This window comes from Pseudochaenichthys georgianus, chromosome 8 (genome assembly GCF_902827115.2).
Source record: "Pseudochaenichthys georgianus chromosome 8, fPseGeo1.2, whole genome shotgun sequence".
In the NCBI taxonomy this organism is placed as follows: domain Eukaryota; kingdom Metazoa; phylum Chordata; class Actinopteri; order Perciformes; family Channichthyidae; genus Pseudochaenichthys; species Pseudochaenichthys georgianus.
Genome location: NC_047510.2, coordinates 25,732,311 through 25,755,833, shown reverse-complemented (window position 1 = coordinate 25,755,833; position 23,523 = coordinate 25,732,311). Strand labels below are relative to the sequence as shown.

Genomic DNA, 23,523 nt, shown 5'->3' with positions numbered 1-23,523 from the left:
ACTACACAAGTTCTGCCTTTACAACTTCATGTATGATTTACAAACTGCTCTCCCTCCTTGAAACAGCAAGCTCTACACACACTTCTCAGACTCAAAAGTCATCCGCACGTTTTAATCAGATTTCGAATGTCTGTAAGGTGATCATCACAGAGTGTGGCGAGCGAGCACTGAATTGAGGAACATTTCATTGAAAACATTAATCATCTAACATGAGGTCCTTGAGTGTGAAACGATGGGAACAGTGATGGTACTGCTGATGACGAGGCTCTCACCTTATAAAACATGTCTCTCAGGTCGTCCTTGGGGTTGACCCAGGAGGCCACAGCGTCACAGAAGAAAATGAAGTCCTGGAGAGAGAGAGAGAGAGAGAGAGAGAGAGAGAGAGAGAGAGAGAGAGAGAGAAGAAGTTAAGCGTAAATTCAGAGCTCAAATGAACAGGGTGAGGGGTGTAAAGTGTGATTCTGGATCAGAAAATATAGGAACATAAGGTATCATTATAAATCAATGAGCTGGGTGTGTCATCATTTCCAGAAAGGATTCAGCTGGACGTCCTCTGTAGCCTCTACAGCTTTTATTACACATCTGCTCACCTGCACCACGCCTGCAGGGTTCACACCGATCATCACGCAGATCCCCCTGAAGGCCGAGTCCTTCTCCTCGTTATCTCGGATATTCCTCAACGATGTGCACCTGGGAAAGGGGGGTGGACAACAGTGGAGGGTTTATTCATCCATATTTTGTCCCAATGACTTCCTTTTCTTCTGTAAACCAAAAATAATTGTCATTTCTCAATTAATTAAAGTTCATATGAATGTATTGCAATAAGGGCTACTGGGATTCAAAACAGAAAAGTGAAGAGTGTCTCATTTTAATATCAGTAAACTTGTGATTTCATGACATCAGAATGACAATAAACTCACCATGGTCTGATGAACTGCTGCAGCTGTGGCGCCACCTCCTGGGGGCAGACGTAACCCAGTCTGCCGATGGTAATGGCTGCACACAGGGAGACGACACAAGTTAACGTCAACTCCCTCTGACACTCAAATGCTTCCCAATGTTTGAAGTAAACCTAAACCGTGTGTACCTGTGTTTTCCAGCAAAGTCTTGGGTGTGTTGGGTCTGTTGATGATCTCCACCAGGTTTGGCAGAACCACGCCCACGTACGGCTGCATCTCTGCACCTAGAAGAACATTGATTTAACACAGGTTAAATGACATATAGTGGACTTGATCATTGAGCCCATGTGTTCTCGTTCCGCGAGAGGTGGAATGTATTACAACTTTTAGAAACGTTCGGTCATGAGGAAAAGGACATTTTTCATGTACTAAAAACAATGAATGGCAAAGTGAAAAAACATTGGCAGTGTGGTTTGCACAGACTTAAATGGCAAACACTCAACTGTGCCACTTAGCTTAACATCATTTGGCATATCTGGATCAGAAATTAAAACAAAATGCATCATCTTTTTTCAACAAAGGGTTTTTCATCATATCCAGACACTGGGCTTTATATTCAAATAAGCAGACAAAAAGGGTTTATTATTTAACAATAAGCACTCACCCATTTGCATGGCGATCTCTCCAATGGCCCAGGTGGCGTTGTTACACACCGAGATAAACTCTGGGTTCAGGTTGAGTCCCAGGATGGGCATGAACTCAGCTGGAGGGAGGACACGAACACACAGGTGACAATACGAACAGAAAGACATCCGGTCACTTTTACACTACACAAGTTCTGCCTTTACAACTTCATGTATGATTTACAAACTGCTCTCCCTCCTTGAAACAGCAAGCTCAACACACACTTCTCAGACTCAAAAGTCATCCGCACGTTTTAATCAGATTTCGAATGTCTGTAAGGTGATCATCACAGAGTGTGGCGAGCGAGCACTAAATTGAGGAGCATTTCATTGAAAACATTAATCATCTAACATGAGGTCCTTGAGTGTGAAACGATGGGAACAGTGATGGTACTGCTGATGACGAGGCTCTCACCTTATAAAACATGTCTCTCAGGTCGTCCTTGGGGTTGACCCAGGAGGCCACAGCGTCACAGAAGAAAATGAAGTCCTGGAGAGAGAGAGAGAGAGAGAGAGAGAGAGAGAGAGAGAGAGAGAGAGAGAGAGAGAGAGAGAGAGAGAGAGAGAGAGAGAGAGAGAAGAAGTTAAGCGTAAATTCAGAGCTCAAATGAACAGGGTGAGGAGTGTAAAGTGTGATTCTGGATCAGAAAATATAGGAACATAAGGTATCATTATAAATCAATGAGCTGGGTGTGTCATCATTTCCAGAAAGGAGTCAGCTGGACGTCCTCTGTAGCCTCTACAGCTTTTATTACACATCTGCTCACCTGCAACACGCCTGCAGGGTTCACACCGATCATCACGCAGATCCCCCTGAAGGCCGAGTCCTTCTCCTCGTTATCTCGGATATTCCTCAACGATGTGCACCTGGGAAAGGGGGGTGGACAAAAGTGGAGGGTTTATTCATCCATATTTTGTCCCAATGACTTCCTTTTCTTCTCTAAACCAAAACTAATTGTGTTTTTTTCTGAATTAATTAAAGTTCATAAAAATGTATTGCAATAAGGGCTACTGGGATTCAAAACAGAAAAGTGAAGAGCATCTCATTTTAATATCAGTAAACTTGTGATTTCATGACATCAGAATGACAATAAACTCACCATGGTCTGATGAACTGCTGCAGCTGTGGCGCCACCTCCTGGGGGCAGACGTAACCCAGTCTGCCGATGGTAATGGCTGCACACAGGGAGACGACACAAGTTAACGTCAACTCCCTCTAACACTCAAATGCTTCCCAATGTTTGAAGTACATACAACCTAAACTGTGGCCAATTCTCAATGTCGAGTATACCTGCTGCAGAGCCCCTATTTCAAGTATACTACGTCATCGAGTGGCGCCGAATGCTGGGCATTTAACATGCATTTAAACAGTCCTTCGATGCCACACGATGACGTAGTATACTTGAAATAGTGGCTCTGCAGCAGGCATACTCGACATTGAGAAACGGCCTGTGTCTGACAGTGTGTGTACCTGTGTTTTCCAGCAAAGTCTTGGGTGTGTTGGGTCTGTTGATGACCTCCACCAGGTTTGGCAGAACCACACCCACGTACGGCTGCATCTCTGCACCTAGAAGAACATTGATTTAACACAGGTTAAATGACATATACTGACTTGATCATTGAGCCCATGTGTTCTCGTTCCACGAGAGGTGGAATGTATTACAACTTTTAGAAACGTTCGGTCATGAGGAAAAGGACATTTTTCATGTACTAAAAACAATGAATGGCAAAGCGAAAAAACATTGGCAGTGTGGTTTGCACAGACTTAAATGGCAAACACTCAACTGTGCCACTTAGCTTAACATCATTTGGCATATCTGGATCAGAAATTAAAACAAAATGCATCATCTTTTTTCAATAAAGGGTTTCTCATCATATCCAGACACTGGGCTTTATATTCAAATAAGCAGACAAAAAGAGTTTATTATTTAACAATAAGCACTCACCCATTTGCATGGCGATCTCTCCAATGGCCCAGGTGGCGTTGTTACACACCGAGATAAACTCTGGGTTCAGGTTGAGTCCCAGGATGGGCATGAACTCAGCTGGAGGGAGGACACGAACACACAGGTTACAATACGAACAGAAAGACATCCGGTCACTTTTACACTACACAAGTTCTGCCTTTACAACTTCATGTATGATTTACAAACTGCTCTCCCTCCTTGAAACGGCAAGCTCTACACACCAGGCATGAAAACGGATCAGGGGTTAAAAAGATGAGAAGGATATTATCCCTCTAGGGGGGTCCGGGGGCATGCTCCCCCGGAAGAACATTTTGAATATTCCATATTTTAAAGCAGGGGTGGGGAACCTTTTTCCTCTCAAGGGCCATTTCAATTTTTTCAACATCCTCCGAGGGCCGTACAAATTATTGACGTCTGCTTAAAAATACTAAAATCACAGCCCATTCATTTGGCCTTTCTTTCATGCTGTGCAAAGAAAAAGCAACCTCTCAATCCAGATATTTTACCATGATTCGCACATGCATGCACGTGCACGGTTGTGGCATGGCCATCAAAACAGAAAGATATGGACACAAGATGTGTGCAATTTAGCTTCCTATCAATGTGAACATGATTTAAGTGGGGGGGCCTAACCTCCTAGGGGGGTCTGGGCCCGGCGCATGTTCCGCCGGGAAGATTTTTTTTTAAATGTTGAAGTTTGGTGCACTTTGAGAGCAACATTGGGAGATCTATGGATACATCTCTCAGCACCCATATGAAACAGAACTGGAAGCAGATTTTCTTTTTCTTTATGGATATTTTACAAATCACTCCCCTTTCAAACTGTATTCTTGTTTATTAATAACAACTTTTTTTTACTGTCATATAGTATTTTATACCCGTTTACTCTATTCTCTTATTTTTTTATAACTATAATGATCATATAAAGATGTGCCTTTACCTTACTGGTAGTAGAAAAAGCTTCTTATATTCGTTAGCATAGCTAGCTAACCAGATGCTAATAACAACAAAGTTATTCACTGTATGATCAGTATGACAGATGAACAGATCGCCACTGAGCTTTCAACTAAAGACACAGCCACGCAAAAACTGCGGCATGTGTACGGCTCCTTATGGGTACTGACATTTGTGAAGTCCCGGCCCGGAGCGGCGTTCTGGTCCTCTGCTCTCCCGCAGCTCTAAACCCCTGTCGGAGGAGACATATACCACGTGATGACACGTTAGGCTCGTGTTGTGTTCAAGGACCCTGACCTTGGCCAGGAAAAACAGGTACTCGCTTGTTACATATTTTGCGGTCTAGATTTCTGAATTTGTTTTCTTTTTTGCGTGTGTTACCTCGAGGGCCGTATCAGATTGTCTCGCGGGCCGTATACGGCCCGGGGGCCGGAGGTTCCCCACCCCTGTTTTAAAGCATCAATCTGATGCATTTTGAGATGCATTTTTTTGCCAACCTGGGGAGAGCTGGAGAAACTTAACTCCAGCCATGAGTCAAAAATATTATGACCTCCTTACTAAGTATTATCAGTGATGCAAACTGATCAGGTATGGAAAAGGTGACAAGGACCCGAGCCCCCCGACCCCACGGAATATCGGCTTTAAAATGAGGAATAACAGAGGATTTTAGCAGTCAGAACAACTAAAGCAGCAGTGTTAATAATAACAGAAATGGTGAAGAGTCACATCTAATAGAAATATATAAAAGCATTTATTTTAATTGTGTAGCAGTCAGTTTATAATTTTGGCAGCACTGTTGAGCATTTTGAAAATCTATTGTCATGCCTCTGTGCAAGGCTGAGTCTTTCTATCTTTATGGCATCTGGTGTAAAGTAACTAAATTCATAAACTCAAGTACTATACTTGGGTACAATTTTGAGATACTTGTACTTTATTTAAGTATTTCAATGTTTTGCTACTTTGTTCTTCTTCTCCTCTACAGTTCAGAGGTAAATGGTGTACTTTTACTCCGCTACATGAATTTAATACCTTTAGTTACTTCACAGATGTGGATGAATGATGTGAAATCTAATCAAGTGTTGAATCAGACTTTAGTTCCACCTGGAGTAAATCCACAAGCTACCCTGCAGTATACAAAGTCATTCAAACTAGCTGCACCTTTACCAGCTTTGAGAACACTTTCATGATCAATCATTATAAAACATATCATATATATTATTCTGAAATGGACCAATCTGCACAACGACTACTTTTACTGTCGCTACTTTCACTATATTTTGATGAGAATACTTTTCTACTTTTACTTGAGGAACATTTTGAATGCAGTACTTTTACTAACTGAGTATTCCTATACTCTGGTACTTCTACTTTTACTCAAGTACAAGATCTGAGTACTTCTACTTTTAATCAAGTACAAGATCTGAGTACTTCTACTTTTACTCAAGTACAAGATCTGAGTACTTCTACTTTTACTCTAGTACAATATCTGAGTGCTTCTACTTTTACTCAAGTACAAGATCTATACTTATACCACCTCCGTTTATCGCCTATGAAAAAAAAACTATTAGAAAACGAAGGCTAAAGCTAACGTTAGCAGATAGTGACAATGTATGCTAGCTAGCTAGCTCAACGATAATATTGCGACAGAAAAACTTTTCAGTGCACATCACGCTCTGCGCTCCGACAGGGAGCTCTGCTCTGAACACCTGAACGGCCCGTTCTAACAGCTGTTCACCAGCGGTCCAGTCTGTGCCACAGTGACTCCGGACCGCACAGTTAATATTAACGTAGCTAATGTGGCTGCTGAAGCTAGACCATCATCGCGGAGCAGCAGAGCCGACAGGCAGGAAGACTCGAGCACACAGCTCGCGCTGCATTATAATATATAAAAAAAGAACACCATGCGTGTCATGATGGCACATAACAGCTCGCGGCCGCAGATTACTCCGGGTCCCAGACCCCCCCCATACCCCAAAAATATTTTTATTGCAGATCTACATGAATCACACAAACGACCTATTTTGGATTCAAAACGGCGAATTTCGCCAAAAAGGTGAGTGATTCTCATGCCTGACACACACTTCTCAGACTCAAAAGTCATCCGCACGTTTTAATCAGATTTCGAATGTCTGTAAGGTGATCATCACAGAGTGTGGCGAGCGAGCACTGAATTGAGGAACATTTCATTGAAAACATTAATCATCTAACATGAGGTCTTGAGTGTGAAACGATGGGAACAGTGATGGTACTGCTGATGACGAGGCTCTCACCTTATAAAACATGTCTCTCAGGTCGTCCTTGGGGTTGACCCAGGAGGCCACAGCGTCACAGAAGAAAATGAAGTCCTGGAGAGAGAGAGAGAGAGAGAGAGAGAGAGAGAGAGAGAGAGAGAGAGAGAGAAGAAGTTAAGCGTAAATTCAGAGCTCAAATGAACAGGGTCAGGAGTGTAAAGTGTGATTCTGGATCAGAAAATATAGGAACATAAGGTATCATTATAAATCAATGAGCTGGGTGTGTCATCATTTCCAGAAAGAAGTCAGCTGGACGTCCTCTGTAGCCTCTACAGCTTTTATTACACATCTGCTCACCTGCAACACGCCTGCAGGGTTCACACCAATCATCACGCAGATCCCCCTGAAGGCCGAGTCCTTCTCCTCGTTATCTCGGATATTCCTCAACGATGTGCACCTGGGAAAGGGGGGTGGACAAAAGTGGAGGGTTTATTCATCCATATTTTGTCCCAATGACTTTCTTTTCTTCTGTAAACCAAAAAGAATTGTCCTTTCTCAATGAATTAAAGTTCAAATGAATGTATTGCAATAAGGGCTACTGGGATTCAAAACAGAAAAGTGAAGAGCATCTCATTTTAATATCAGTAAACTTGTGATGAACCCAGTCTGCCGATGGTAATGGCTGCACACAGGGAGACGACACAAGTTAACGTCAACTCCCTCTAACACTCAAATGCTTCCCAATGTTTGAAGTACATACAACCTAAACTGTGGCCAATTCTCAATGTCGAGTATACCTGCTGCAGAGCCCCTATTTCAAGTATACTACGTCATCGAGTGGCGCCGAATGCTGGGCATTTAACATGCATTTAAACAGTCCTTCGATGCCACACGATGACGTAGTATACTTGGAATAGTGGCTCTGCAGCAGGCATACTCGACATTGAGAAACGGCCTGTGTCTGACAGTGTGTGTACCTGTGTTTTCCAGCAAAGTCTTGGGTGTGTTGGGTCTGTTGATGACCTCCACCAGGTTTGGCAGAACCACGCCCACGTACGGCTGCATCTCTGCACCTAGAAGAACATTGATTTAACACAGGTTAAATGACATATAGTGGACTTGATCATTGAGCCCATGTGTTCTCGTTCCGCGAGAGGTGGAATGTATTACAACTTTTAGAAACGTTCCGTCATGAGGAAAAGTACATTTTTCATGTACTAAAAACAATGAATGGCAAAGCGAAAAAACATTGGCAGTGTGGTTTGCACAGACTTAAATGGCAAACACTCAACTGTGCCACTTAGCTAAACATCATTTGGCATATCTGGATCAGAAATTAAAACAAAAGGCATCATCTTTTTTCAACAAAGGGTTTTTCATCATATCCAGACACTGGGCTTTATATTCAAATAAGCAGACAAAAAGGGTTTATTATTTAACAATAAGCACTCACCCATTTGCATGGCTATCTCTCCAATGGCCCAGGTGGCGTTGTTACACACCGAGATAAACTCTGGGTTCAGGTTGAGTCCCAGGATGGGCATGAACTCAGCTGGAGGGAGGACACGAACACACAGGTTACAATACGAACAGAAAGACATCCGGTCACTTTTACACTACACAAGTTCTGCCTTTACAACTTCATGTATGATTTACAAACTGCTCTCTCCCTCCTTGAAACAGCAAGCTCTACACACACTTCTCAGACTCAAAAGTCATCCGCACGTTTTAATCAGATTTCGAATGTCTGTAAGGTGATCATCACAGAGTGTGGCGAGCGAGCACTGAATTGAGGAACATTTCATTGAAAACATTAATCATCTAACATGAGGTCCTTGGGTGTGAGAAGATGGGAACAGTGATGGTACTCCTGATGACGAGGCTCTCACCTTATAAAACATGTCTCTCAGGTCGTCCTTGGGGTTGACCCAGGAGGCCACAGCGTGACAGAAGAAAAATGAAGTCCTGGAGAGAGAGAGAAGAAGTTAAGCGTAAATTCAGAGCTCAAATGAACAGGGTGAGGGGTGTAAAGTGTGATTCTGGATCAGAAAATATAGGAACATAAGGTATCATTATAAATCAATGAGCTGGGTGTGTCATCATTTCCAGAAAGGAGTCAGCTGGACGTCCTCTGTAGCCTCTACAGCTTTTATTACACATCTGCTCACCTGCACCACGCCTGCAGGGTTCACACCGATCATCACGCAGATCCCCCTGAAGGCCGAGTCCTTCTCCTCGTTATCTCGGATATTCCTCAACGATGTGCACCTGGGAAAGGGGGGTGGACAAAAGTGGAGGGTTTATTCATCCATATTTTGTCCCAATGACTTTCTTTTCTTCTGTAAACCAAAAAGAATTGTCCTTTCTCAATGAATTAAAGTTCAAATGAATGTATTGCAATAAGGGCTACTGGGATTCAAAACAGAAAAGTGAAGAGCATCTCATTTTAATATCAGTAAACTTGTGATGAACCCAGTCTGCCGATGGTAATGGCTGCACACAGGGAGACGACACAAGTTAACGTCAACTCCCTCTAACACTCAAATGCTTCCCAATGTTTGAAGTACATACAACCTAAACTGTGGCCAATTCTCAATGTCGAGTATACCTGCTGCAGAGCCCCTATTTCAAGTATACTACGTCATCGAGTGGCGCCGAATGCTGGGCATTTAACATGCATTTAAACAGTCCTTCGATGCCACACGATGACGTAGTATACTTGGAATAGTGGCTCTGCAGCAGGCATACTCGACATTGAGAAACGGCCTGTGTCTGACAGTGTGTGTACCTGTGTTTTCCAGCAAAGTCTTGGGTGTGTTGGGTCTGTTGATGACCTCCACCAGGTTTGGCAGAACCACGCCCACGTACGGCTGCATCTCTGCACCTAGAAGAACATTGATTTAACACAGGTTAAATGACATATAGTGGACTTGATCATTGAGCCCATGTGTTCTCGTTCCGCGAGAGGTGGAATGTATTACAACTTTTAGAAACGTTCCGTCATGAGGAAAAGTACATTTTTCATGTACTAAAAACAATGAATGGCAAAGCGAAAAAACATTGGCAGTGTGGTTTGCACAGACTTAAATGGCAAACACTCAACTGTGCCACTTAGCTAAACATCATTTGGCATATCTGGATCAGAAATTAAAACAAAAGGCATCATCTTTTTTCAACAAAGGGTTTTTCATCATATCCAGACACTGGGCTTTATATTCAAATAAGCAGACAAAAAGGGTTTATTATTTAACAATAAGCACTCACCCATTTGCATGGCTATCTCTCCAATGGCCCAGGTGGCGTTGTTACACACCGAGATAAACTCTGGGTTCAGGTTGAGTCCCAGGATGGGCATGAACTCAGCTGGAGGGAGGACACGAACACACAGGTTACAATACGAACAGAAAGACATCCGGTCACTTTTACACTACACAAGTTCTGCCTTTACAACTTCATGTATGATTTACAAACTGCTCTCTCCCTCCTTGAAACAGCAAGCTCTACACACACTTCTCAGACTCAAAAGTCATCCGCACGTTTTAATCAGATTTCGAATGTCTGTAAGGTGATCATCACAGAGTGTGGCGAGCGAGCACTGAATTGAGGAACATTTCATTGAAAACATTAATCATCTAACATGAGGTCCTTGGGTGTGAGAAGATGGGAACAGTGATGGTACTCCTGATGACGAGGCTCTCACCTTATAAAACATGTCTCTCAGGTCGTCCTTGGGGTTGACCCAGGAGGCCACAGCGTGACAGAAGAAAATGAAGTCCTGGAGAGAGAGAGAAGAAGTTAAGCGTAAATTCAGAGCTCAAATGAACAGGGTGAGGGGTGTAAAGTGTGATTCTGGATCAGAAAATATAGGAACATAAGGTATCATTATAAATCAATGAGCTGGGTGTGTCATCATTTCCAGAAAGGAGTCAGCTGGACGTCCTCTGTAGCCTCTACAGCTTTTATTACACATCTGCTCACCTGCACCACGCCTGCAGGGTTCACACCGATCATCACGCAGATCCCCCTGAAGGCCGAGTCCTTCTCCTCGTTATCTCGGATATTCCTCAACGATGTGCACCTGGGAAAGGGGGGTGGACAAAAGTGGAGGGTTTATTCATCCATATTTTGTCCCAATGACTTCCTTTTCTTCTGTAAACCAAAACTAATTGTGGTTTTTTCTGAATTAATTAAAGTTCATACAAATTTATTGCAATAAGGGCTACTGGGATTCAAAACAGAAAAGTGAAGAGCATCTCATTTTAATATCAGTAAACTTGTGATTTCATGACATCAGAATGACAATAAACTCACCATGGTCTGATGAACTGCTGCAGCTGTGGCGCCACCTCCTGGGGGCAGACGTAACCCAGTCTGCCGATGGTAATGGCTGCACACAGGGAGACGACACAAGTTAACGTCAACTCCCTCTGACACTCAAATGCTTCCCAACGTTTGAAGTACATGCAACCTAAACTGTGTGTACCTGTGTTTTCCAGCAAAGTCTTGGGTGTGTTGGGTCTGTTGATGACCTCCACCAGGTTTGGCAGAACCACGCCCACGTACGGCTGCATCTCTGCACCTAGAAGAACATTGATTTAACACAGGTTAAATGACATATACTGACTTGACTATTGAGCCCATGTGTTCTCGCTCCACGAGAGGTGGAATGTATTACAACTTTTAGAAACGTTCCGTCATGAGGAAAAGTACATTTTTCATGTACTAAAAACAATGAATGGCAAAGTGAAAAAACATTGGCAGTGTGGTTTGCACAGACTTAAATGGCAAACACTCAACTGTGCCACTTAGCTTAACATCATTTGGCATATCTGGATCAGAAATTAAAACAAAATGCATCATCTTTTTTCAACAAATGGTTTTTCATCATATCCAGACACTGGGCTTTATATTCAAATAAGCAGACAAAAAGTGTTTATTATTTAACAATAAGCACTTACCCATTTGCATGGCGATCTCTCCAATGGCCCAGGTGGCGTTGTTACACACCGAGATAAACTCTGGGTTCAGGTTGAGTCCCAGGATGGGCATGAACTCAGCTGGAGGGAGGACACGAACACACAGGTTACAATACGAACAGAAAGACATCCGGTCACTTTTACACTACACAAGTTCTGCCTTTCCAACTTCATGTATGATTTACAAACTGCTCTCCCTCCTTGAAACAGCAAGCTCTACACACCAGGCATGAAAACGGGTCAGGGGTTAAAAAGATGAGAAGGATATTATCCCTCTAGGGGGGTCCGGGGGCATGCTCCCCCGGAAGAACATTTTGAATATTCCATATTTTAAAGCATCAATCTGATGCATTTTGAGATGCATTTTTTTGCCAACCTGGGGAGAGCTGGAGAAACTTAACTCCAGCCATGAGTCAAAAATATTATGACCTCCTTACTAAGTATTATCAGGGATGCAAACTCATCAGGTATGGAAAAGGTGACAAGGACCCGAGCCCCCCGACCCCACGGAATATCGGCTTTAAACTGAGGAATAACAGAGGATTTTAGCAGTCAGAACAACTAAAGCAGCAGTGTTACTAAGAACAGAAATGGTGAAGAGTCACATCTAATAGAAATATATAAAAGCATTTATTTTAATTGTGTAGCAGTGAGTTTAGCATTTTGGCAGCACTGTTGAGCATTTTGAAAATCTATTGTCATGCCTCTGTGCAAGGCTGAGTCTTTCTATCTTTATGGCATCTGGTGTAAAGTAACTAAATTCATAAACTCAAGTACTATACTTGGGTACAATTTTGAGATACTTGTACCTTATTTAAGTATTTCAATGTTTTGCTACTTTGTTCTTCTTCTCCTCTACAGTTCAGAGGTAAATGGTGTACTTTTACTCCGCTATATGAATTTAATACCTTTAGTTACTTCACATATGTGGATGAATGATGTGAAATCTAATCAAGTATTGAATCAGACTTTAGTTCCACCTGGAGTAAATCCACCAGCTACCCTGCAGTATACAAAGTCATTCAAACTAGCTGCACCTTCACCAGCTTTGAGAACACTTTCATGATCAATCATTATAAAACATATATATATATATATTATTCTGAAATGGACCAATCTACACAACGACTACTTTTACTGTCGCTACTTTCACTATATTTTGATGAGAATACTTTTCTACTTTTACTTGAGGAACATTTTGAATGCAGTACTTTTACTAACAGAGTATTCCTATTCCTACACTCTGGTACTTCTACTTTTACTCAAGTACAAGACCTGAGTACTTCTACTTTTACTCAAGTACAAGATCTGAGTACTTCTACTTTTAATCAAGTACAAGATCTGAGTACTTCTACTTTTAATCAAGTACAAGATCTGAGTACTTCTACTTTTACTCAAGTACAAGATCTGAGTATTTCTGCTTTTAATCAAGTACAAGATCTGAGTACTTCTACTTTTACTCTAGTACAATATCTGAGTGCTTCTACTTTTACTCAAGTACAAGATCTATACTTATACCACCTCCGTTTATCGCCTATGAAAAAAAACTATTAGAAAACGAAGGCTAAAGCTAACGTTAGCAGATAGTGACAATGTATGCTAGCTAGCTAGCTCAACGATAATATTGCGACAGAAAAACTTTTCAGTGCACATCACGCTCTGCGCTCCGACAGGGAGCTCTGCTCTGAACACCTGAACGGCCCGTTCTAACAGCTGTTCACCAGCGGTCCAGTCTGTGCCACAGTGACTCCGGACCGCACAGTTAATATTAACGTAGCTAATGTGGCTGCTGAAGCTAGACCATCATCGCGGAGCAGCAGAGCCGACAGGCAGGAAGACTCGAGCACACAGCTCGCGCTGCATTATAATATATAAAAAAAGAACACCATGCGTGTCATGATGGCACATAACAGCTCGCGGCCGCAGATTACTCCGGGTCCCAGACCCCCCCCATACCCCAAAAATATTTTTATTGCAGATCTACATGAATCACACAAACGACCTATTTTGGATTCAAAACGGCGAATTTCGCCGAAAGGTGAGTGATTCTCATGCCTGACACACACTTCTCAGACTCAAAAGTCATCCGCACGTTTTAATCAGATTTCGAATGTCTGTAAGGTGATCATCACAGAGTGTGGCGAGCGAGACTGAATTGAGGAAACATTTCATTGAAACATTAATCATCTAACATGAGGTCCTTGGGTGTGAGAAGATGGGAACAGTGATGGTACTCCTGATGACGAGGCTCTCACCTTATAAAACACGTCTCTCAGGTCGACCTTGGGGTTGACCCAGGAGGCCACAGCGTCACAGAAGAAAATGAAGTCCTGGAGAGAGAGAGAGAGAGAGAGAGAGAGAGAGAGAGAGAGAGAGAGAGAGAGAGAGAGAGAGAGAGAGAGAGAGAGAGAGAGAGAGAGAGAGAGAGAGAGAGAGAGAGAGAGAGAGAGAGAGAGAAGAAGTTAAGCATAAATTCAGAGCTCAAATGAACAGGGTCAGGGGTGTAAAGTGTGATTCTGGATCAGAAAATATAGGAACATAAGGTATCATTATAAATCAATGAGCTGGGTGTGTCATCATTTCCAGAAAGGAGTCAGCTGGACGTCCTCTGTAGCCTCTACAGCTTTTATTACACATCTGCTCACCTGCACCACGCCTGCAGGGTTCACACCGATCATCACGCAGATCCCCCTGAAGGCCGAGTCCTTCTCCTCGTTATCTCGGATATTCCTCAACGATGTGCACCTGGGAAAGGGGGGTGGACAACAGTGGAGGGTTTATTCATCCATATTTTGTCCCAATGACTTCCTTTTCTTCTGTAAACCAAAAAGAATTGTCCTTTCTGAATTAATTAAAGTTCATATGAATGTATTGCAATAAGGGCTACTGGGATTCAAAACAGAAAAGTGAAGAGCATCTCATTTTAATATCAGTAAACTTGTGATTTCATGACATCAGAATGACAATAAACTCACCATGGTCTGATGAACTGCTGCAGCTGTGGCGCCACCTCCTGGGGGCAGACGTAACCCAGTCTGCCGATGGTAATGGCTGCACACAGGGAGACGACACAAGTTAACGTCAACTCCCTCTGACACTCAAATGCTTCCCAATGTTTGAAGTACATACAACCTAAACTGTGGCCAATTCTCAATGTCGAGTATACCTGCTGCAGAGCCCCTATTTCAAGTATACTACGTCATCGAGTGGCGCCGAATGCTGGGCATTTAACATGCATTTAAACAGTCCTTCGATGCCACACGATGACGTAGTATACTTGAAATAGTGGCTCTGCAGCAGGCATACTCGACATTGAGAAACGGCCTGTGTCTGACAGTGTGTGTACCTGTGTTTTCCAGCAAAGTCTTGGGTGTGTTGGGTCTGTTGATGACCTCCACCAGGTTTGGCAGAACCACGCCCACGTACGGCTGCATCTCTGCACATAGAAGAACATTGATTTAACACAGGTTAAATGACATATAGTGGACTTGATTATTGAGCCCATGTGTTCTCGTTCCACGAGAGGTGGAATGTATTACAACTTTTAGAAACGTTCCGTCATGAGGAAAAGGACATTTTTCATGTACTAAAAACAATGAATGGCAAAGTGAAAAAACATTGGCAGTGTGGTTTGCACAGACTTAAATGGCAAACACTCAACTGTGCCACTTAGCTTAACATCATTTGGCATATCTGGATCAGAAATTAAAACAAAATGCATCATCTTTTTTCAATAAAGGCTTTTTCATCATATCCAGATACTGGGCTTTATATTCAAATAAGCAGACAAAAAGAGTTTATTATTTAACAATAAGCACAAGCATGTGCGGGTTCGTGAGTGTTGGAGGAGGGGCTCTGTAAGGAAGTCTGAAGGAAGAGGCAGATTTTTTCCGGTTGTGTACTTTCAGATTCTAGCGCACTTGAGCTGGTTTCTCAAATTACCTAACCCACCTTTAAGTACCATTTAAAATGTGAATTTGCTTCATATCCACACAAACAAACAAAGTGTGCAATCCAATGAATGTTAATCTAACTCGGTTTTGAAACTATTGTACGTTTATACATTTTAAGAATGGCGGTTATCTTTTTTGAGAATGAGTTTTTATTTTATTTATTTGGGATGATACAAAAGTTTGTCCGTAAATGTGTGACGGTGGTGTTTGTAAAAATAACGCGGACAGAGCTGGCTGCTGTCAGACGACCAGCTGTGCGGAGTTGTCACAAACGGACATCGCTTCATTTGATGCTCCGGAGGAAAGGTCGTCTCATTGCTCTTAAAACTCATGTCCCTGCTTCTCGTGGTTTTCTTACATCTCCCCATGCTTCCCTGGTGGGAGGGACTACACTCAGGGAAACGACGCAAGTGAGGGACGCAAGGATTTAATTTAACCGAAGTGAGATGCAGCCACTGTCACCCCACGTGACACCGGTTATATATATATGCCGGTGTCGTCAGAGGATCTGTTCCCAGAATCTCGCGAGCACACAATAATTCCGAGCGACAAGATACTCTGGCGGTCATCCGGGATTCATAGTACCGTAGTTACAGATGTAACTATCGTTTTATTTCGTCCCGTTCTGCGCATGTGCGAGAGGGTCCGCCATGTTGGACAACTCCGGACGGCAACACCAGACGGACACTTGACACAGTGGCTTTTAGCAAAGCTCAAAAAGAAAAACCGAGAGAGATGAGTTATTGTTATTACAACGTGACTTCACTATTATTTAACAACTCTTTTTATTGGGTTCTTTTATTTGGGGTTAAGTACATTGTCAGAATAAGTGAGAAATAGATTTAACTTCTGTTAGACAGCTATCATACTGAATAAATATTTACTGTGAATGTATGCAAAAATGTATGGCATATGGCTGTCTAACAGAAGTTAAATTCATTCCTCACTTATTCTGACAATGTACTTAACCCCAAATAAAAGAACCCAATAAAAAGAGTTGTTAAATAATAGTGAAGTCACGTTGTAATAACAATAACTCATCTCTCTCGGTTTTTCTTTTGAGCTTTGCTAAAAGCCACTGTGTCAAGTGTCCATCTGGTGTTGCCGTCCGGAGTTGTCCAACATGGCGGACCCTCTCGCACATGCGCAGAACCGATCGGGCAGGGTGACGGATCGGGTAGTGACAGTCCCTACTGACGCGGTTAAAGTTGCGCATGTTCTATGAGCGCACATACGGGTACTTCTCAGGCATGATGGGTAATCTGTGACGTTTCGCTCTCTCAAAGACTGGGCCATTTTATCTTCATGAGCAACTCATAGGAATGAATGAGGCCCCGCCTCCCACGCTGTATCCAGTTCTCCATGCTGCCTGCAGATGCCAAGAAAGGCGCTTGCCTTGCTCTCTAAAATGTCTGCAGTGCACACTATAATATAATACTAATAATAATGGAAGGGATGAGACCCTCTTTAATGGTCACAAATGCAGAGCACAGTGTGACAATTATTCTCTGCATTTAACCCATAAATAACAGCGATATAGTTAGGCTGAGCCATGCTACTGATCTAAATCAAACGAGAAACGCAGCTAAAGCTGGAAACTCAAAATGCTAAAGATAGCTCGGGCACAACGCTGCCACAATCAGCTATGCAAAAAAGTAAAACATGGCACAATAAGGGCAACTTTATGGGAGAGGAAGCGGGAACACTGTCGTCACCAGAATGTCTAAGCCAAACAATAAACAAGACAGCAATCAGGACAACTTAGCTGGGAGAGGGTGCCGTCACCAACAAAGTTGACACAGACCTTTCCGTCGAAGCTCTGCGCAGCCGGCTACAGCTCCAGGAGGACGAGTCAACAACCCGCGGCTCCGACTGGATCAGTCACGAAACCGAACGCTGTCGCCTACAAGAATGTAGCCACGTTGCTCTCGCGCAGCGTGAAAAGGAACAGATCCTCTGACGACACCGGGATATATAGCCGGTGTCACGTGGTGACTTTATCAGGCTCGTTTCAGATGAGCTCGCCTCTAAAACTCGAAAGTAGACGAGAATAGCCGATTGCAGCCGGAGGAGGTCTCAAAAAGCTCGCCTGAAGTCGGACAGCTCGGGGTCGGCTTCTTCTTCTTCTCTCAGTTATTGGCGGATTGCAAACAACTTTAAGGTGCATACCGCCACCTACTGTAAAGAGTGTGTATCACCACATCATCCTATCACCACTTGGAATTATACCATTGTATTTACGTTGTTTTAAATTCTTCCAATCAATCCTGTTTCACTCAAATACTTAAGAATGGCCTTCCTGGCAGCTCTTACCCCCTCACCTTCTGTTCCCAGTATCCCCATCAGGCTCCACTCTCTTCCTGGTAGCTCTTAACCCCCTCACCTTCTGTTCCCAGTATCCCCATCAGGCTCCACTCCCTTCCTGCCTCTCTGACCCTGTTTCTCAGTTTTCCCCTCTCTGTTTTGTACATGTTGCAGTGTAATATGATGTGTTCCACATTTTATTTCACTCCACACCACCTGCATTCTTCAACTTCGCTTTGTCCCATTATAAACATTGTGCCATTTAATCCTGCATGATCCAGTCTGAGTCTAGTGATCTCCTCCCGTATGTTCCTTTCTGTATAGATCTTTATTATGACTGATTTCTGTAATTTGTGGTATCTCCTCCCTTTCTGATCTTCCTCCCACCTGTTCTGCCATATTTCCATACTTTTCTTCTTAATTATTGCTTTTCCTTCTCCTTTCCCAAGTGAAACTGGTATTGCTATTTCCTTTTGCTAACTTATCAGCATGCTCATTCCCTTTAACCCCCTCATGGCACCCAGCATAACTGCACATCTATTCCCCTCCTCTGAAGTCTCAGTAAGCAATGGTTAAGTTCAATAAATAAATCTTCTCTAACAGTTATTGTCGACTGTATGCTTTTCAAAGCAGATAGTGAGTCTGTGCATATCACCACCCTATCAGGTCTGACCTCTTCAACCCATTGTAGCCCAATAATTGCTGCTAGTATTTCTGCTGTATAAACTGATAAGTTATTTGACACTCATTTTGAGATTGATATTTTGAATTCTGGGATATACCCCTATCCCCACGCATTCTTGCTTCTTAGATCCATCTGTGTACATGTTGAGGTAATTGTAATACTTTTCGTTCAGGTATACTCGTTTTAATTCCCACTTCATTTATTTGCCACTCTTTTTTCTTTTCTATGATACTTACATCGATATTAGCTTCTGGGAAAAGCCATGGGGGAACACGGCTAAATGAGCTTGCTTTGGCAAACTTTATGGTCTCCCTCCATATGCCCTCGTTCTCTCCTTTCCCTTCCAGCCAAACCCACGCCCCTGGAACTTTGTATATTCCCAGCAATCCTGTAGTGTTCTGTTTGTGATATTTTCCTCTCCACTTCCTTGTAGCCTGACCCAGTATGACAGAGCAAGTTTCTCTCTTCTGATCTCCAGAGGTGTCTCTCCTCTCGGAGTCGGCTTGACTCGGTTTGCATTCATAAAGAATGCACAAATGTGTTTAATCGTTAATGTCAGATATGTACTAAGTAAATACATTTGTTCCTGCTCAAGATTAGATTCTACTTTATTGTTATTGCACAGATTACAGGTACTGAGACAACGAAATGCAGTTTAGCTTCTAACCAGGTGCAACAAGCAGTGAAGTGGAAAGCAATGTACACAATCTACAGAATAAAATATTGACTGAATTGAATGATGAATAAACAGTGAGGTGTATGAATACACTAGATACACACAGCAGCCTATGAGCAGTATGAGCAGTATTAACAGTGTGTATGAATATGCTAAGATATAAAGTATGAAAACGGTAAGCAGTGCAAGTATAGTATAACATATATAGATATTAATTTCATGATGATAAACATTGTGGAACAATGATGAAAAATGTGAATTCAAGTGGCGACGTAAAACTGACACAAAACAACAACAAACCTTTTCCGAGCCAATTGGAGAGTTTCCTCAGCAGGTAAAAACCACCAATGAGCGCTCCGCTCGATATACCAGTGAGTCGTTGATAATAAGAAGGTCGTTTCCCATCAAGCATTTCGCTTCCGCAGCTCGTGGAGAGAAACTGCTCAGCCTCGCTCTCAAGGCTGCCGGCGTCTTTGTCCCGCGAGATTTCAACGTCTCATATAGGCGAGCCTCCAGAGCAAGTCGGACAAAATGACTAACCATCATGCAACGCACTAGCAAGACGGCGATCGCAATTGCGCAGGTCGGTGTCGGTCTCGCTTGTCTCAAACAAGCCTATATAAACTCAGGGCATCACTTCTCCACACAGGCATTGGGACAGACCATGCAAGTCTTTAAAGGTCCCCTATTGTTTTCAATCAATATATTATAGTTCTCAGATATATACAAAACATGTCTCTGAAGTGTTTGGCTCCAAACTCCAAACAGATCATTGCAGCATCCCATAATCCCCTCCGTTTCAGCCCCGTTTCAAAAGTGCTGATTCTCTGTCTGTTACTTTAGATGAAAATAAGGAGCCACTCCCCACGCCCCTCTGAGAGATATTTGGTTAAAAAGAATACAATGGTGCTCTAGGAAGGGATAAGGAGGGCGGGGGTTACCTTGGTTGGTGATTGGCTAATGGTTACACAAGCAAAACATTTTTTATGACATCATAAAGTGGCCAAAATCTGATCAGCTCATTTTCAGACAAGTTTTTATATAAATGGATCAGGACAAAAAGGGAGCGAATCTTTTTTCCTGAAACTTTCAGAATGTCTTTACACAGAGGGGACACATGTTTATTTATAAAAGACATGAAAACGTGGAATTTGCATAATATTTGACCTTTAAAATATTATTTTCAATTAATAAAAGATCGCAACTTGCTGTTAAGGGGATGTTATTAGCCTGGCTTTGACTTTTGCAGTCTGTGTACATTTGTTTCCATTGATTGTCTTTCTTAACCCAGTAAACAGAAAGGTGACTGCATCTGTTTACCTTCCTTTAGATTGTTTGTTTTTCTTAAACCAGTAAACAGTTTCTTGCTGAAAGACAGAACCACATTCTTCCTCTATAATGAATAGGTTTCCTTTCATAATATATTGTCCCATTATTTTATTTTAAATATGGATAACATTCATTCAGAAAGACTTGGGAAGTTTTTCTGTCAGCAAGAAAGTGAGTTTACCAACAACTAGTGAACAGTCTAGCCTGCTGACAATGCCCATTATAAGGAGATACTCATCATACCCAAAATATAGAATAAAAACAATATTCTTTACCACGATCGTCTGTTGTGAGTTCAATAAACGTATGTGACGGGGAGAGGAAACAGTGTTGCCTGTGGTTAGGGTGGTTTTCTGAAGTTAACTATAATTGCAACCGGTGTTTGAGCTTGTCATTTCAAAACCACCATTGTGATAACATAAGCTCATTATTAGCTCAGAAAGGAAGTCACCTAGTTTGAAACTTTAATATCAAATGAACACTTATGGACAAATAGCAGATGTTGGACTAATTAGGAAAGCTGTAACATTCATGTTTAAATGTCTGTCACACTGCATATGATATTCAACATTGTTTGAGCTCATAGATGGCAAAAACACTTTTTATTGTGCTCCTTTCTAATTAACATGCATTTACTGAGCATACTACAGGCCATTTGAGAGTGATACAGATACACTTACTTTCTGAGGTGGGATTGAGTAGAATTTTAGCTTGTACTTTTTTCAATGTTATGCTATTTTGTTATTTTACTCAACTACTATTTAGAAGTATATAGTGTACTATTACTCCACTACATTTAATACCTTTAGTTACTTTGCAGATTTGGATTAACGAAGTGACATGTCACTTAAATCAGACTTTAGTTAAACATGGAGTAAATCCACAAGCTACCCTGCAGTATAGGCAGTGCATGACATTAAGGATTTTGGGATCCTTAGATGGCCCACAGGGGAAAAAAATGCGCAAGGACAAAATGTCGCACGAAGGGTTTGGGGGGCCTCCCCCTAGAACATTTAGATTTTTTCTTAGATGCTGTCTGGTGCATTCTCTCTTGTCCCATAATTACTTACAAAGTAAATGTATTCATGTTCAACATAAGAACAATGACTGAACATAACAGCATAACAGTACAGAACTGTGTTAGCCAAAAAGTGTGTATGTGTGTATGTCTCTGTGTGCTTGTATGTGTGTTAGGGCTGTGCAATTAATCGTATTTTAATCGCAATTACGATTTTGGCCTGCCACAATTACAAAAACAACATAATCGAAAAAAACTATTATTTAGCTTTGCTAGGTTGTGACAGTGCACTACAACACATTTGATCCAATTAATTTTAGTCTAATTTATTTTTATTTATCATATTTATATGTTTAGTAGCTTGTGGAAGTGCGCTCCAAAATATTTATTGATCTTGTTTATTGGTATTTATTATTTTGATATTATTTATTTAAATATATAATTTATTCACTTTATTTTTGTATTGGTTTTTCAGTTGAATTATACGTTCAGGGTAATCAACAGTTAAAAAGATACTGTTCAAATTATTATTTGTTTTAAAGTTCAATAAATTGATGTTTTCAAAGCCAATGAATAATCGTATTTAATAATCGTGATATCAATTATTGACCAAAATAATCGTGATTATGATTTTTGCCATAATCGTGGAGGCTGCCCTAGTGTGTGTGTGTGTGTGTGTGTGTGTGTGTGTGTGGCCTAGCATTACTATACTTGTGGGGACCTAAATCTGTTTACAGTCACGTGTGGGGACTCGCCTCCCTTATGGGGACAAATTGGAGGTCCCCATGAGGGGAATCATTAATTTTAGGGTGAAGACTTGGTTAGGTTAAGGGTAAGGGTTAGGGTTAGGCATGTGTTGGTTATGGTTAAGGTTAGGATAAGTCTCCAGGAAATGCATGTAAGTCAATGTAATGTCCCCTGAAGTGATGTATACATGGTATGTGTGTGTGTGCGCGTGTGCGTGCGTGTGTGTGTGAGAGAGTGAGTGAGAGAGAGTAACAAGAGCTATATTCAGAGCTCTGCTGCCTTGGCTACAATCTTTCATCGTTCCTTTTGTATGATTGGTGTTTAGCTATGGTATTTAGCGTCTACAGCACCTCCGCTTTTAGGGTTGACGTAGACCAGTGGTTCTCAAACTTTTTCTGTCAGGCCCCCCCCTTTTGGAGAAAAAAAAAAGTCGGGCCCCCCCAACACAAATAGTCAGGCTCAGTGGCAGCGCCAGAGATTTCTTTTGGGGCTGTGGGGAAGCTTGACGTTTCATAGAGGGTGCTCAAACATTTAGGGTTTCCCATTAATGTACCGGTCGCTACAGTGGTATGTATGGATGGGAGGCTACAGTGGAATGTTCTACTGCAACAATCCCCACGCACATACACAGTGTACCCGCGACTGTTACAATGAAGGCTCGATAATCAGCTCACGGCATATAGGTGTAAGCAGGGGTAAAGTGCTATTTTTACAGGTGGTGTGTGGACCTAACATAGGGGGGTCCGGGGGCAAGCTCCCCCGGGAAGATTTATTTTTAAATATTGAAGTTAAAAGCATCAATCTGGTGCACTTTGAGAGCAAAATGAAGAGATCTATGGATACATCTCTCAACACCCATTTGAAACAGAACTGTTAACAGATTTACTTTTTCTTTATGGATATTTTACAAATCACCCTTTTAAACTTTATTCTTTTTTTACTGTCATATAGTATTTCATACCTGTTTTTCATTTATTCTCTTATTTTTGTATAACTAAAATTATCATATAAAAAGGTATGCCTCGGAAATAATTGTTTACATTAATGGTGACCAAAACGTTTGAGACCCACTGAGATAACAGAGTCCTTTAGCTCACTGAG

The 23,523-nt window shown here is 42.0% G+C and overlaps 1 protein-coding gene across 4 annotated transcripts; it reads right to left on the bottom strand.

Annotated features, from left to right (window-relative positions):
- Window positions 1-1,093: 1,093 nt before the first annotated feature.
- On the bottom strand, window positions 1,094-14,043 carry LOC117451134 (transportin-2-like). Of its 4 annotated transcripts, none has more exons than XM_034089262.2 (15): window positions 9,523-9,613; window positions 8,903-9,002; window positions 8,624-8,699; window positions 8,188-8,286; window positions 7,712-7,807; window positions 7,092-7,191; window positions 6,774-6,848; window positions 4,674-4,735; window positions 3,529-3,627; window positions 3,054-3,149; window positions 2,683-2,758; window positions 2,350-2,449; window positions 1,998-2,072; window positions 1,564-1,662; window positions 1,094-1,183 (listed from the first exon to the last, which is right to left on the bottom strand). In XM_034089262.2, exons 9-14 carry the CDS (start codon window positions 3,617-3,619, stop codon window positions 1,630-1,632), a joined length of 471 nt encoding a protein of 156 aa, XP_033945153.1. In that variant the 5' UTR covers window positions 3,620-3,627; window positions 4,674-4,735; window positions 6,774-6,848; window positions 7,092-7,191; window positions 7,712-7,807; window positions 8,188-8,286; window positions 8,624-8,699; window positions 8,903-9,002; window positions 9,523-9,613; the 3' UTR covers window positions 1,094-1,183; window positions 1,564-1,629. The 4 variants fall into 4 exon arrangements, with proteins under 4 accessions (XP_033945153.1, XP_033945152.1, XP_071060161.1 ...); XM_071204060.1 differs by lacking the exons at window positions 1,094-1,183; window positions 1,564-1,662; window positions 1,998-2,072; ... (2 more) ...; window positions 3,054-3,149; window positions 3,529-3,627 and adding exons at window positions 9,999-10,097; window positions 10,435-10,509; window positions 10,713-10,812; ... (2 more) ...; window positions 11,693-11,791; window positions 13,966-14,043 and having other exon boundaries at window positions 4,668-4,735; window positions 9,523-9,618; XM_034089261.2 differs by lacking the exon at window positions 4,674-4,735.
- Window positions 14,044-23,523: the final 9,480 nt, after the last annotated feature.

Bases quoted from the DNA above. Each gene is read 5' to 3' on its own strand.
- LOC117451134 (XM_071204060.1), bottom strand. From the start codon at position 11,783: ATGCCCATCCTGGGACTCAACCTGAACCCAGAGTTTATCTCGGTGTGT. The intron at 10,813-11,045 runs GTGAGTTTATTG...CCCCTTTCCCAG, and splicing joins CAGCAGTTCATCAGACCATG to GTGCACATCGTTGAGGAATA. The intron at 10,510-10,712 runs GTGAGCAGATGT...CTCTCTCTCCAG, and splicing joins ACCCTGCAGGCGTGGTGCAG to GACTTCATTTTCTTCTGTCA.